The sequence below is a fragment of the Petaurus breviceps genome, unplaced genomic scaffold, assembly GCF_028583685.1.
Source record: "Petaurus breviceps papuanus isolate PSGF00001 unplaced genomic scaffold, PetGlider_PUasm1.0 37, whole genome shotgun sequence".
Classification (NCBI taxonomy): Eukaryota; Metazoa; Chordata; class Mammalia; order Diprotodontia; family Petauridae; genus Petaurus; species Petaurus breviceps.
Window position 1 is genome coordinate 23,770,775 of NW_027186296.1, and position 16,653 is coordinate 23,787,427.

The 16,653-nt window shown below is 37.4% G+C and overlaps 1 protein-coding gene across 1 annotated transcript in view; it reads left to right on the forward strand.

Moving 5' to 3' along the window:
- LOC138169643 (protein unc-13 homolog C) overlaps window positions 1-16,653 on the forward strand; it is a 487,553-nt gene that overhangs the window by 163,386 nt on the left and 307,514 nt on the right. Inside the window, exon 12 of the mRNA XM_069099296.1 lies at window positions 5,785-5,794. Within this exon, the coding sequence (XP_068955397.1) occupies window positions 5,785-5,794 (10 nt within the window). The remainder of the gene's footprint in view (window positions 1-5,784; window positions 5,795-16,653) is intronic.

Sequence of the window (16,653 nt, forward strand, 5' to 3'; positions counted from 1 at the left end):
TCACCATCAGAGGCATAATAAGGGTTAACTCTATGAAGTCGGTTTGGAAGATAATATAGACAAAGTACTTTACACAACAGAAAATGCAATATAAATGTGAGCTATCAATATTATTATAAAAGCTAATCATTCAGCAAGCATAAAGTGTCAGGTACCATGCTAAGACCTGAAAATACAAATGTAGTAATGAAAGAGAACCATTTTTCAAGGGGCTTATGTCCTCATGGAACAAGTAAATACATACAAAAGTGTGTGTGTATGTGTGTGTGTGTGTGTGTGTGTGTGTGTGTGTGTACACATATACAATAAATTTGGGAGAGGTGGATGAATTCCAGTGTAACTCCTAGCACATGGATTAATTAAGCATTTGGGGTTTTTTTGCTTTTTGGAGGGTAATTGGAGTTAAGTGACTTGCCCAAGGTCACATGGCTAGTTTTTGTGTTAAGTGCTGAGGCCGGATTTAAACTCAGGTCCTCCTGACTCCAGGGCCAGTGCTCTATTCACTGCACCATCTAGCCTCCCCTAATTAAGTGTTTTTAATAAATACTTGATGAGTGAATGACTGAAGGGATCTGGAGAGGCCTTACATAGAAGATATGAGTTGAGCTTTGAAGGTAACCTAGAGATTCTGAGAGGTAGAGATGAAGTCTACTTTGTAAGTACAGGCAACAGCTAATGCAAAGTTGCAGAGATGGGAGATGGGATGTTGTGTGAGTAACAGTAAGATGATCAGTTTGGCTGAATTACAGAGTGCATGAAGGGGAATAAAAGTCGAAGACTGGAAAGGTAACTTGGAACCAGACTGTGAAAGACTTGAAAAACCAAAGACAAGAGGTTTGGCAGAGTTTTGTTTAGATGCTAACTCCAGAATCACTGGATTATTATCAAACAGATGAGTGATATATCAGACCCATCTGTGGGGGAAAAATTGTTTTGCAGTAGCATGGAGGATGAATTATAGAGTAGAGTGACTTAAAATGTATACAGATCAATCAGTGGTCCATAGTAATAACCAGATAAAATGTGATAAGTGTCTGAACTATGCTTGTGGTCATATGAAAAGAGAAGGAAACAGATGTGAGAGGTATGGTCTTAGAAACAGAAAACATGGCAAATGATTGGATGCGTGGGGTGAAGTAGTAGCCTACTAAGGGGGACTCTCGTTTTTCAGTTAGCAGCTTCTGAATTTCCCCATCATTTTCACCAAACCAATCCTGATATTTGCAAGTGTTCTGACCCAGATGATCAAATGCAGTGTTGTACACCAAATCTCTGAAAGCTGCCCACTCCTTTTCTGCTTTGCTGTTGCCAGCTGTGTGTTGGCTTAACTTTCCCTCCAAGTTAGCAACAAACTGTTCCCACTCAGAAACATAGGATTTCATTTTGAAATCTCCAGTATGCCATTGGTGATGTAGAATTGGACATTAGGAGAGAGATTGGGTTATGAAGCATAAAAGCCAAGGAGGTGGCATGATAAGTAGTGAAGTGGGCCTGGAGTCAGGAAGGGTGGAGTTCAAATCCATCTTCAAATATTTGCTAACTATGTGACCCTGGGCAATTCATTTAATTTCTGTTTGCCTCTTTTCCTCATCTGTAAAGCAAAGACAACAATAGCATATATGCTTCCAAGTTGCTTCATGGACAAATGAAATATTTGTGAAGTGCTTTGCAAACCTTAAAGAGTTATGCAAATGCTGTTATTATTATTATCATCATTACTATTATGATATAGATATGGGTGTTATTATAATAGAAATCATAATTAATGAAATTATGAGGTCACCAAGAGAGAGGATGAGGCAAAAAAATAAAGCTAAGAAAAACCTTGGGAGTGAACTTGTGACTGTGGGTTATTCTATGCATGATAATTCAGAAACGTAGACAGAAAGACTAGTCAAACTGGTAAAAGAAGAACTAAGAGAAGTGAAGGATAATAAATAACTAACATTCACAGAGTGCTTTACAGATACAGAGTATCCCAGAAGTTTTAGTGCAATTTAAATTTAATGAAAGCTTAAATTAAAGCATAAAGCTGCTAAAATTTAAAATTATAATAATAAATTTGGGATACCTTGTATTAACTTATTTGATCTTTGTGATGAGCCTGTGAGGAGATACATCAGTATTATCTCCACACAGACACATATATACTTTTATTTTATTTTTTTGCTTTTTGGAGGGCAGGGTAATTGGGGTTAAGTGACTTGCCCAAGGTCACACAGCTAGTAAGTATTAAGTGTCTGAGGCCGAATTTGAACTCAGGTCCTCCTGACTCCAGGGCCAGTGCTCTATTCACTGAACCACCTAGCCACCTCCTTAGACACATTTTTAAAGATGAATAAATTCAGAGAGGTTATGGCTTGCACATTGTCAAATGGTTGGTATGTGCCAGACATAGGATTTGAGCCAAGGACTTTCCTCACTCCAAAAGTTAGTTAGGGTTTTTTAAATTTTATTTTATTCTTGTTTGTTTTGTTTTGTTTGTTTTAACATTTATATAGCTTTTATTATGTTCCAGGCAGCGTGTTAAGCACTTTACAATTATTATTTCATTTGATCCTCACAAAAAATCCCTGTGAAGAAGATGCAATTATTATCCCTATTTTACAAGAAAATTGAGGTGAACAGTCTGGTACTCTTACCATTTTACCATGCTGTGTCTGGACACAGTTTTTCACCTTCCAGAAAGACCCTCTAGAATGCATATACTGATGCTAGCTTTTATTCAAACATTTTCCAAGTAGACTTGGATTTTAATTAGCATGTTATCTTATTTAGAATGATATAATAAAATGATTATTATCTATATATTCATGAGAATATATAAATGGGAAAGGATAATATGTCTGATGGGGTGGAAGAAGAATGGGATGGTAAAATTCTATCGCTTCTCCATCTGGATAGAATTGTGTTTTGAAGAAAGCTGCTTTTATGATAAAAGTTTTCCTACCTTCTTTTTTTTTTAGAATCCAGAAATTGTAGAATTTTAATATTCAATTCTCACCACCATCTTTTATGCATAGATAATCTTATTTATGAATTACAGAAAAGCATTCTGTTATTTTTAAATTATATTTTACATTACTGATCAATTTTTAACTTTGGAATTGTTCATGATAATAGAATTATGTTATTTGAGATTTCAGTTTGCCTTTTGTTTTGTTTCTGTTCTATATGGTTCAAATATTTTTGCAATAGATCAATTTACTAAAATACTTTACCTAGTTGATCTTTCATTACAGAATTACAAATGATCTCCTCAAAGTTAATTTGTCTTCCCAGTTTCTAATAAATAGGCAACACAGTGTAGTTGTTTCATTAGCTCTTCATACCACATGGCAGAGCCCCTACAGTTCTGGATGAATAGTGACATGATACTCATTTCACCTTCTGCTAGATCCTTCTAATATACAAAACATCCATAGGTTCACTAGAAATTGGCTGAAGTTGTTTTTGTTTCTTTGCAGTTCTTACCTAATAACATTGGTAGAGGGCTGTTTATTCTCTTTGTTAAAAGTAGATTTGTTTGTAATGTTTGCTCTGGCCCCCTATCTGAAGATGAGATCTGTTGCTTTTCACCCTTCCTCCAAGATTCTCCAGTACCTTTACAGTACAAATGTCAAACTTTTGGCCTGTGATGCATGCATATCTGGCCACAAAAACTCCCAAGTGTAGCCTAAATCAGTTTGAAATGCAACTAGGAAATGTTTGACAAAATAAATACAAACATAGCACAATACAGATGATGTTAATTTCTGATTTCCCAAATCAATCTGCCCCTCACAGGGATCCATCTCTATTTGAGTTTGAAACCACTACCTTAGAGGGAGGGGGAGGGGGGACTAAGCCATTTCCTAGAGTCCCTGCCTGTGGCATCACCCAGTTTTAAAGGCGCAGTGACCAGTACCCCAATTCCATTTGGCTGCAATATCAGATTAGTTGCTTTTTTTTTAAACAAAGGATTACTAACTTTAGAAATAAAGTAGGAATAAACAAAAAACATGTCTGGTAGTTTGTAGAATACTATTATTCCCAAAACTATTGGGTTCAGGGTTGGTCTCCATCAGAACTGAAGAGTCATGAAAGTCATTGTGATAATTTGGCTTACCTGGAACATCCTAAATCCCTTCAGGGTGACTTGCTGTTTCAGCTAGGTTGGTTTCTTTGTCCAGATCTGTTAAATGTATTTGATATTTTGGTTTGCCTTTTGTTTTGTTTCTGTTCTATGTGGTTCAAATATTTTTGCAATAGACCAATTTACTAAAATACTTTACCTACCTGATCTTTCATGACAGAATTACAAATGATCTCCTCAAAGTTATTCTTCCCAGTTTCTAATAATTTATTCTTGTTTGTTTTAACATTTATATAGCTTTTATTATGTTCCAGGCACAGTGCTAAGCAGCCTGATCATATCCACTGTGCATCTTTCCATTGCCCTTAGAGTGGTATTCATTTTTAATCCTACAGAGACTATAATGCTTCAGGACTAACAGTTAAACAATGTTTATGAAATATTGTTTTTAAAAAAATAATTCATTATTTATTAGTAGTGTGGTATTACTAAGGGACCATATTGGTTTTCCGGTGGCAATCCAACTTATTCTCAAACTACTGTTTAATCCTGGACCCAACACATTGTCTACTTGATACATTTCCTGATAGACAAGCTTTATAAATTTCCCATACTTCTCTATATCATCGTTTGGACAATTAACATTTTTCATCCACTTGATTTTTCATATATGTTTGTATAGATACATATATCTGTGTATATGCATATATGTATATGTATATATGTATGTGTATGTGTATATGTGTGTGTCTGTGTGTGCGAAAAACCAAGTGGATGAAGAATATTGTCTCTATACATATGTGTGTGCATATGCATTACAAATCTCAAGCAGGATGTAACCAAACATGATTCCATTCATGAACGTGAGTATCTGGAGGGCCTTACCACCAATAATGAATTTCACTACAAATTAAACCAGACATTGGATCTCTGTGTAATATTTAAGTATTTGGCTTCTGTCTGGCCTTATTCTTATTCCATATTGTCCAACACATTTCTCAGAATCTTTACATATTCCCATCATTGCTTTATGGTTACTAAGTATCAAAGTACATCTCAATTTAATTCTCTTATTGAACTCTTTGTAGAATTTCTCTGTTTACCTCTGTATCTTCTGTGACAGATGTCAATGCATAAGTTAACAATTATTTTAACAATGTTCTTTTTTTTAAAATAGTGTAAACACTACAATATAAGATAACTTCCATGAAATGATATGTTGCTTTTGGACATATGTAAAGCCAAGCACTAGCAGCATTTCAGAAGAATGCTACTGTGAACAGCTTTTAAGGTTCTGATTACACAGTATAGTGAATACTCTCCATAACAAATCAAAGCAACAGTAAATCAAAATACAGCATTCATTATATTACAACTTATCACAGAAAATCAAAATATAGCATTCACAACAACTTATCACAGAAAATGGCCACATAGTTTCCACTACAGTGGACACAAAATTTTGAACAAAAAACCCATCATTTAGTAACTCAAGCATTAACAAAATATTTAATTCAGTCACAAAGTACAGTACTCAAAGTTGTCCACTCATGGGGCTACATAGGTTACAATTAAATTACTTATAAAGTCATCAATCACTAAGTACAATCATTTAGTCAATCAATCATCCTTCATCATTCACTATTCAATCATCAGAAAATCCACAGACCCTACACCCTTAGGTCACTAGTAAATTATAATCTTCTTAGTCAGTATACAGTATCCAAGTAAAGTCTTCTTTCAGTTTGATTTGGGGTGGTCACTCAGATTCCCTGGATCCCCTCCCATGGTCCCATATCCTACCTGGATTCACCAAACTGTCACCTGGGTTCAAAGGCAGACAGCTCCTAGGTTCTTGGCCAGCTCTCTGTGAAGTTCCTGCTTCACATTGGAGCTCATGGAGTCCAGTCCATCTTAAATCCTTCACAGTCTCTGTTCCCGGGAAGTCAAGGCTTAACAAAGCCACCAACTGGTTCATGAAAAGTACCAGCATCACAGTCATGCTTCCTCAGTCTTTGGCAGCACCAGCTGGCCCTCAGAAATCCTCAACAGCCTCACCTGCTCCAGCTGGCCCTCAGCTCTGATTGGCTTTCTGAAATCCTCAGCAGCTCCTGCTGGCCCTCTGACTCAGCCGAAGTTTCAGCTGGTTTTCAGAATCAAAAATCACTTCATCCATGTTCTCCAAATCCAAATTATTCTCTCCAGCCTGGGGGGTGGGGGTGGGGAGAGAGTTGCTTTCCTCTTCAAGCTCCTCAGCTCCTCTTCAGCCTCCCTGGCAGTAGCAGCCTCTGCCTCCAAGGGGCTTGCTCCAAGAAAATCTGACTCAGTTCTCAATTCTCAATTCTCTCCAGCAACTGCTCTGCCTCCAGATTGCATGTCCCAAGAAATTCTGACTCTCCCTTTCTGGGTTTTTCCTCATATACATATATTGCATTAGCTTCCTGTTTCAGCCAACTGCTTCCTGTTATGTCAGCAACAGGGATTCATACTTTCTTGATTAATTACTTGATTAATTTTTTATTAATTTTTATTAATATTTGATTAATTACTAAGTGCTAAGTACCTGTTACCTTTGCTAATACAAAGAGATCTTCAAATTTAAATTGCAATACTATTAAAAGATATTATACAACAAATGCCTTTTCTTGCCTCTCCAAGGAGAACCTATGGGTCACTCTCTAGTTATAGGTCATCTTGTAGCTTCCATGTAGCTACACATTTTCCTATCCTTATGGTTTCATTTATACTCAGAATGTCAGGATTGATGTAGTTCTTCTAGAGTGTGTTCACTCAGTCACTGGACAAAGGATCTCATGTTTAAAGCATTGTTGTTCAGTCATTTTACTCATGTCCTTCTCTTAGTGACCCCATTTTGGGGGTTTTCTTGGCAAAGATAACTGGACCATTTCCTTCTCCAGCTCATTTTGCAGATGAGGGAGTGAGGCATATGGAGTTAAGTAACTTACCCATGGTCACACAGCTAGTAAGATGAGTCTTCCTGATTCTAAGTCCAATGCTCTATCCACTGTGCTATCTAACTGCTTCATGTTTAGAATAGCAACTACTGCTTGTAAATGGTCTAAAAATGACACAATTGTTAGCAATTTTTGTTTACTGTTTTGCCCTGTCACTGAAAAATCAGTAGGATGTTCTGTAAGACTGAATGTGATTTTGTAATTTTCCTTCTTTTATGGACTGTTGTGGCCAGAGAATTCACCCCTCCCCCAATGACTAGTCTGCTGGTAATAATGATCCTCTATACACTTAACTAAGTTGGTTTTTATACTGCAAACTGTCTGTTGCCAGGTCTATGTTTAAAGCCTGGCATGGTGGAACCTACTAGAGCATCCATTCCACTGGAAATGCAGAGTTGTTTCTTGACTGAGATTACTCAGAATAGGATGTCACAGAGCTCCCTACCCAGAATGATGTCAGGGACATTTAGGGTTTGATGTCCAACCTTTGCCCTCAGGCTGATGGGAGAAAACCCACATAGAGGCATTTTTTACATTTCCTTAAAGTTGTGTCCCTTTAAATGGAAATAGCCAGTCATTACACCAGTCAGTCATTTCCATTTTATTTAGAATAAACTCATCACATTTTTCGTAAGAGCTAAGTTTTGTAATAGAGAAACCAGAGAGGAAATAAAGATACTGAGCATCTTTTAAAAAAATTAATATTTTATTTTCCTCCAATTACATGTAAAAACAATTTTAGATACTGAGCATCTTAAAGGAGATTAATGAGGTTCAGCAGAGGGAAGAGAAAGACATGGAAAGGTAAGATCTGAGGCAACAAAAGTGATCCTCACATAATTCTAGTTTTGCAATTTTCTGTAGTTGATAATATGTTCACAAATGAGTCAAAAAGTTAAATTTGAAAATCAATAATGTGTTCAGCAAAGTGAAAAAATCAATTACATCTAATCAACATTCAATGCAGTCTTTATTGTAGTACAAAGATAAATAATTTGTATAGTCTCTTCCCTTGAAATACTTATAGTTAGAGGAATAAAATATGGGCATAAGCAACTATACTACAAGTTTGAATGTGGTAAATACTTAGGAGAGGTCAGAATCATGAAAAATTGGGAAGGAGAGATCAGGTCTGCTTGAAGAAGGTAGTGTCAAAAAAAGAATGGAGAAGATGGCAACTAAACCAATTTTTGGAAAGAGCAGTGTTGTGAAAGGTACAAAGATAGAGGGGGGGCTTTTTTCTAGGAATGATGTTAAGATTGAGAACTCTGGGGATGTCAGACAGCTCTGTGGGGAAAAATAATGTTTTGCACAGCTTTCTGCAATCCCCTGGATTAGAAAAGTTCTCCTGATGTTAATAAAAGAGAGTGTTTTGAAGTGGTATTGAGATATGGCCCTTGGGTATGTTTATAGAGTGTGGAACAGTTATTGAGTAAGTGAAGTAGAACAAGATAGAGAATGGAATGTGTATCAGTTGAGTGCAGAAGTGAAATACTGGGCAATGAATATAGGGAAGGAGGGGTATGTGGAACCATTAAAAATAATGAAGGGAGCCCTAGAAGGAAGTGTGACTCTTTGGAAGCAATTTCATGTTTCTAGTTATTGTGAGGTAGGATGTCTAACCCAACCTTGATGTTGGGTTTATAGGAAGTGGATTATAGGACAGGCAAAGAAAGGCAACCCCTGTCCATTGTACCTAATTCAAAAGGTCACAGTCCTTGTGTGTAGATTCCCTCCTGAATTACATCATTATTTGGGGAGCTGCAATGATGAAGCCCCAACTGATAGAAATATATGCTTACCACAATTGTGAACCCTAGTAATTTTCACATAGGGAAAAAGAAGTTTTCAAGAAAAAGCCAACACATGTCTGAATTTTAGTATAATAGTGGCCAGTATGAAATGTTTTTGAAAGTCCACATGAGTCTCTTCACTTAGAAGGTGACCTGGGCAACTGTTGAGAGGTGGGAGAGGGCAGAATGAGATCTGCAAAGAATTAGGCCCTTTGGCTGTAATGTGGAGGGTACAATGAGGAGTAGAAAATAAAGCCAAGAATACTGGTTAAAGCAGATGGCAGGGGATCTTTGCCAAGCTTTTGAAGTTGTATATTGTCATGTAGACAGTGGGGAATTCCTAAATATTGTTAATCAGGGAGATGTCAGGATCACAGCTATGCATTAGGAATATTGCTTCAAAAGCAATGCAAAGGATAAATGGAAAGGAGAGATGTTATTCTTCAATCACTTCAGTCATGTCTGACTCTTTGTGACTCCATTTTGGGTTTTCTGGGCAAAGATACTGGATTGGTTTGCCATTTCCTTCTCCAGATCATCTTATAGATGAGGAAACTGAGGCAAATGGATTTAAATGACTTGCCTGGGGTCACACAGCTAGTAAATGTTTGAGGCCAGATTTGAACTCAGAAAAATGAATCTTATCTATCCACTGTGCTACCTAGCAGCCATTTTTTCCAATTATAAAAGATGAAGATAATGAAGGCCTGAATTACAGATAGCTAGGAAGATACAAAAAGAGAAGCCATTTTGGAGTTAGAGTTGATGGGACTTGGAACTAATTAGCTTAGGGAAGAGGGGGAGGAAGATTGGGGAATTAGAGATGCCTCTAAGATTTTGAGACATGATGAATTTAAATTATAGTGATACTGTCAAAAAAATTAGGAAGTCATTTTTAAGGACAGGTCTGCATGGGACAAAGAATAATGTACTTTATTTTATGATAAAATAGATGCAGTAAATAAGCTATATGATGGTCACAGGACAAAAGATTTCAAACTGGAAGGGGCCTTAGGAGCCATGTATCCCAACCTCCTGGCATCTTACAGATGCAGAACTGAGGCCCAGACAGTGGGGCCAAGTGACTTGCCCAAGCTCACACAGATAGTATAGAGATTAGGATTTCCCAACCAAGTTTTCTGACTCTAAATCCAGTGTTAAATCTACCGTACTATACTCCATTTTACAGAGGGCATATTCAGATCTATTGGAAAAATGGTAGGTTTTTAGGTAAAATTTCAAATAGGAACCATCTTCTTGTCAACCCATAATTTAAAAAATAATGACCTCCCCTAGCTTGTCAGTACAAGTTGAGTAAGAACAATATATCTATTCAAGCAAAATCTGTATTTGTCCATACAAAATATTAAGTGTGATTTGTTCTGAAATAGATGGGGTGATAAAATAAATTACAAAATCAAGCTTAAATTTCTTTCTTTCAGTGACCAGTCAAACACATATGAAAAATGAATGTAATTCAAACATACAGGTGACCTCTTTTGGCCAACACAGATCCTTCACAAACACAAAATTAAGAGAAGCAGTAGATTAGCACTGTTGCTAGTTCCACGTGATCATCCCCAGAATCATATTTATATTTTTATTTTTCTCTCTACCATCTTTTGGTGGTACCATCTTCACCTTGAGATTAAATCAAGATCAGTTGTTTCTGACTGATGAATGTCTGATTGTCTTTCTATAAGGTCAGGACTGGAGAAAGACAATAAGATTTTAGCTTATATATAAGTACATTTAAAAAAAATAACTTTCTACACAAGGTAAAGCAATTTAAACTTTAAATAAACAAATAATGGAGAGAAATTGGCCCAATATTTTCACATAAATAGTAAGGTCAAAAGTGTTCACTGAACCATTTAATATGGGGCAGAAAAACGAGAACAAGGTCTGTCCTCAAGCTTCCAGCAGCCTGAAACAATAATGCTGAATGAATTTAAGATCCAATATGCCTCTCACCATCACAGAGGTCCTACTTATGCTTTAATTTGTTGGTTTTACAGAAGTAATTCTTGATCAGCCATTTGTATATAATCCATTTTGCTAGCCATTCTCTAGATTGTAGAAGAGATTTTGTTCTGTAACATGACAAAATGAATGAAAAGAGAAGTGAAAAGCTTAGACTACTGATGCTTGGCCTGCACAGATTTTTCTTGTGGCTTTACAGCTGTAGATTTTAATCCTACTATATATTTTACCTGAGATTCGTATTTACAAGTTTATTTAAAGTTGGTGCTTCTTGAATTGGAAAACATTGCTGTACTGAAAATAATTGATTAGGTTGCATTTCCCATCCTCCCTTAATTCTACATACAACACAACACACAGACACAGATACACAGACATTCTACATGCTCTATTCAGATATGTAAAGTACTCTAGTCAACTAATTTTTTAATACACATTTCCATGTACAATGTCAGTCTAGAGGATGCTATTATAAATATCACCTGCTGACTTATCTGAAGATTTAGAGTCAATGAATGCCCCTTAAATCTGGTTGAAATTGAAGAAAGTATTATTTATTAGATGGAAAAAATGTTTCTGACATGTTGATGGGAAGAGAAGGCTCTGATGTTTTTATAATGTATCATCTTGGAAATGAACATTGTCCTCACTGAAGCAATGTGCCCAACTATCATAGCTATTAATCTAAAATACTTCACAGAATAACTTTTTTCATTTTTTTTTGCAGAAAAAAATGAGTAACCCTTCCCTATCTATAATGTTTATGAGTCGACTCTCAATTTTACATTCAAACAAAACTTTGAATAAAGATATGTTACATTTTTTTTTGCCTGTATGGATCACAACAAAATGTGGCAAGTCCTCAAAGAAATGGGAGTATCAGATCATCTTATTTGTCTCCTAAGGAATCTGAATGAGGAATCAGGAAGCAGAGGTTAGAAACAAACATAGAACTGACTGACTTACAATTGGAAAAGAAGTATGATAAGGCAGTATATTGTCACCTTATTTATTTAACTTATGTGGAGAGTACATAATGCAAAATGCCAAGCTGGATGAATCAAAACCTGGAATTAAGGTTGCCCAGAGAAATGTCAATGATCTCAGATATGCAGATGCCATTTTGATTGCAGAAAGTGAGGAATAATTAAGAAGCCTCTTAATGAGGATGAAAGAAAAAAGTGTGAAATCTGCCTTGAAGCTTAACATTCAAAAAACTAAGATCTTGGCAACTGGTCCCATCACTTCCTGGCAAATAGAGGGAAAAGAAATGGAACAGTGTCAGATTTTGTATTCTTAGTCTCAAAGATCACTGCAGGCAGTGACTGTAGCAATGAAATTAAAAGACACTTGCTCCAAGGGAAGGAAAGCTATATAGCAAATCTGGACAGCATGCTAAAAGGCAGAGATATTACCTTGCTGACAAAGGTCTGTATAGTCAAAGCTATGACTTTTTTTCAAGTAACAATGTATGATTGTGAGAGTTGGACTATGAGGAAAGCTGAGTGCTACAGAGTAAATGCTTTCATATTTTGGTGCTGGACAAGACTTGAGAGTCCCTTGGACAGCAAGGATATCAAATTAGTCAGTACTTAAATAAATTTAGGTTATTCAGTGGAAGGTCAGAGACTTAAGCTGGAAGTTTAAATTCTTTGGCCACTTGGATTTAAGTGAGAGAGGGCTGTACAAGTCACCAACTCACTTCCTCCTATGGAACCATTTGGGTTCAGTGGCCAGATATAGGTCAGGACAACTGGATACGACCCACAATGCAGTGGGAGATCTCAGCCTTTTTAGCTAAGGTCTTTTAAGCTAAGTTCTCACTTTGACTGAGGCAGTGCCCTTTCAGTGATTATGACTGTTTAAGAAGTGAGCCAAGGGATGGTCCCTTTAATCCCCCCAAAAAGAAAGGCCTGGTATGCTACAGTCCATGGAGTCATGAAGAGTCAGACACAACTGGACTGAACAACAGCATGTTAGATCTGTATGTAATACATTGAGTGCCCATATGGCAGTGATGTCCAACTTGGTTACTCACATTAAAACACAAATGAGACCCAATCAGAGGCCCTGTTTCAAAGAAACCTCCCAATTCAATTAGATATCATTTTTAAAAGAATGGATAATCTTCGATTACTTAATAAATAGCTATTTACAAATAATTTATTAATTACTTTGGGTCTGAAACAATTATAAACTAATATTAGCAGCTAGGTGGACAGTGCATTAAAATCCTAGACTTGGAGTCAGGAAGACCTGAGTTCAAATCTCACCTCAGACACTAGCTGTATACCCTGGATTGGTGAGTTAACCTGAGGTTCCTCAGCTGTAATGATGAAGATGGTATGGTTATATTTCCAATTAGTGTGAATAACAAATCTATTGAAGTGATTGTTATTGTTGTTTCTTTATTGAATTGTGTCTCACTCTTTGTGACTCTGTGAGTCACAGCATATCAATACTGTCTATGGTGTTTTTGTAGCAAAGATACTGGTGGTTTGTCATTTCCTTCTCCAGTGGATTAAGGCAAACAAAGATTAAGTGACTCCCCAGGTCACGTAGCTAGTAAGTGTCTCAGCCTGGATATGAGTTCAGGTCTTCATGATCCAGGCCCAGTACTATCCACTGAGCCATCTGGCTTCCCTTGAAGTAGTAGCATTATTCAAATTCACACTGCACATTTCCACTAGGCTAGAGCAGCTTACCATATTTTCCGTAACTAAAACCTTTAATAGTGTGAATCTCAATGAGTATGACCACCTCAGGAAATTCATGCTTTATACTTATTGAGGCCTGGCTGCAACAGCAATTACCCCACAGAGTTCTTGTAAGGATCATAAGAAATAATAAAGGTAAATCACCTTGCAGTGCTATATAAATAATGACTATTATTATTAATCATTATTATCATCATCACACTGTGTGCAAGGCACTGTTATATATAAGTTCTAGGGAATCAAAGAAAAAATAATAATTCCAGACAATAAGAAGATTATTTTTTTCCTTGGGGGTGACACAGTAAGTAGGCATGGAAGTAAAAATAAAGTGTATATATTAAGTTAAATACAAAATAGTATCAGAGGAAAGGACTCTGAAGGAATCAGGAAGGGTTTCAGATCAATTGAGCTGAGGTATGGATTTATACATGTGGAGGTGACAGAAAAGAATGAATTCCAGGTAGACCAGTCACTTGTGCAAGAAACTGAGGCTGGAGAAGGAATGCCAAATGGAAAATTGCTAGTAGTCTCTATTGACTAGAACAGGGGTGGGGAACCTTGGGTGTGGCCTTTTAACTGAGTCCAAGTTTTACAAAACAAATCCTTTTATTAATGGGATTTGTTCTGTGAAATTTGGATTGTCAAAGGGCCATGCCTGAAGACCTAGTGGGCCACCTTTGGCCCCAAGGCTGCAGCTTCCCCACTCCAAGGTTAGAACATGTAATATGTGAAGGGGGCGTAATATAAAGTAATTCTGGAAAGCTAGGTGGGAACCACATTGTGAAGGGCTTAAAATGTCAGAGGACTTCATATTTCATCCTGGAGGTAACAGGGAGTCACTGAAAGGGCTTAACATATTTGGATCTGTATTATAGGAATGTCACTTGGAAGAAGATGGATTGTTGAGGGAAGATCCTAAAAGCATGGAGGCCAAGTATGGGTCTATTTCAGTGGTCTATTGTAGGTGAACAGTGATGTAGGCTAGCACAATGGTTATGTGAGAAAAGCAAAATATATGAGAAAGATGTTGTGGAGGTAAAACTGACAAGACTTGGCAACTGAGTGGACATGGATAGGTATGGGGTTGGGGAGTAAGGGCTGGTGAAATAATTAGATGATTCCAGGATGATAAAACTAGGTGATAAGAGGTGTAGGGCTATTCCCATTCCTTTATCCCTCCAATCCCTCATTCCTTATGCAGAGATAGGAAAGAAAGGAGGAAGCAGGAGTTTGGGGGAAAGTATAGCGAGATCTGCCTCGGACAATATGAAAATTCATTGGAACATCAAGATCACTATATTTAGGAGGCAGCAGTTGACGGTGTGGGGCTGGAGTTCAGGAGAGAGATAAGGTCTAGTGTCTCTCCTGAACTCAAGCCCCACATTGTGAACTGCTGCTTGCTAAATACAAGCATCTTGGTGTTCCAATGGAATATGTTTGTGTGTGTATGTGTATAAATATATATGAGTGTGTGTGTATACACATGTGTGTATATCTATTGTGTGCATGTGTGTGTATATATCTGTGTGTGTGTATTTGAGTCATCATCTTCATAGAAATGTTCACTGAGCCCTTGTGAGCTAACGAAGGGGCAGCTCAGTGGAAAGAGTGCTGGGCCTGGAGTCAAGAAGACTCATCTTTCTCTGTTCAAATCTGATCACAGACACTTACTAGCTGTGTAACCTTGGGCAAGTCATTTAACCCTGTTTTCCTCAGTTTCCTCATCTATAAAATAAGCTGGAACAGGAAATGACAAAACTAACTCCAGGATCTTTGCAAAGAAAACCCCAGATAGGATCAGGAAGAGTTGGACATGACTGAACAGCAACAGAAAGAGGCCATGAAGATTGCTAAGGGCATAGAGAGAGAAGTGAATGTGGTTCATTACAGTACCTTAGAGTACACCTATATTTAGTGAACAGAAGACAGATAGTGATGAAGCAGAGCAAATACTGAAAACAAATAGACAAGGGAAAGGGCACATATATTTCTTAAACACATGCCTTGTGCCAGGCACTATAAGGGCTTGTCAAATATTATCTCATTTGATTTTTATAATAACCCTGAGGTGTATGTGCTATTATTATCTCCAATTTAACATTGAGGAAACTGAGTCAGACAGAGATTAAGTGATTTGTGCAGACTTACTCAACTAATGAGTATCTGAGGCTGAATTTGAACTCAGGTCCTCCTGACTTCAAGACCATCTTTCTATTCACAGCGCTGCCTAATTGCCTCTCAGACTGGTATTGAGAACAGTGAGAGAATGTCACTAGACCAACCACCAGGAAGAGGCTTGTTAAAAGTATCCATCACTGCAGCAAGGTCAGGTGGAGTGAGGCCTAAGACAAAGGCATTCCCTTGAGCAATTAGGAGAATCTGTGTGGTGAGGCCATGTATTTTAGGACCCCTTTGTGGCATGGGAATGTCTCTATGTGACTCAGAGGGAGGCAGAATAGATAGTTTTAGCCTCTTCTTCCCCCATCTTCTCCAGAAAAATCTTTATTCCCTTACAGGAAGAAGAACAAGAGGTCATGGGTCAGAAGCCACCACTCTGCTCACCTCAGAGAGGGAGTATTGAGCTAGAATTGTATTTATCTGCTCCCTTAGATATTATTCATGTAGGTGATGTAGATTTCAGTTTCAAACTAACTTCTGATCACTAGTGGGGGGTGGAGAAGGGACCCTAAGCTTAACCCCTTTCCCTCCAGATACCAGTTCTATGATGAACACACACAACAATTATCAAAGAAAACTCATTAATTTAAATCAGTAACTGAACAGAAATTAGAGAAGCTATACATAGGAGAATATATATCAGACAATACAGAGTATAAGAGTTCTCACAGTGGAAACAAGGTAACTTAGCTCAAGGAAGAGAGAGGGTCCTGAATCTCACCAAAGGGGAGGTTCCCTAAAGTCTCTAGTGTAACAAGCTGGGAATAGGGACATGATAAAGACTGGCAGATCCTCTCATGTCAGCTTGTTCCTAGAGACTTTTCCTTCAATAGACTGAAATGGAGTTGGCATCTTCTATCTTGTCTCTCAAAGCTGGATATCAGAACTTCCCAAAGTGCAAAACACTTAGCAACCTGAACAAAGCTAGGAGA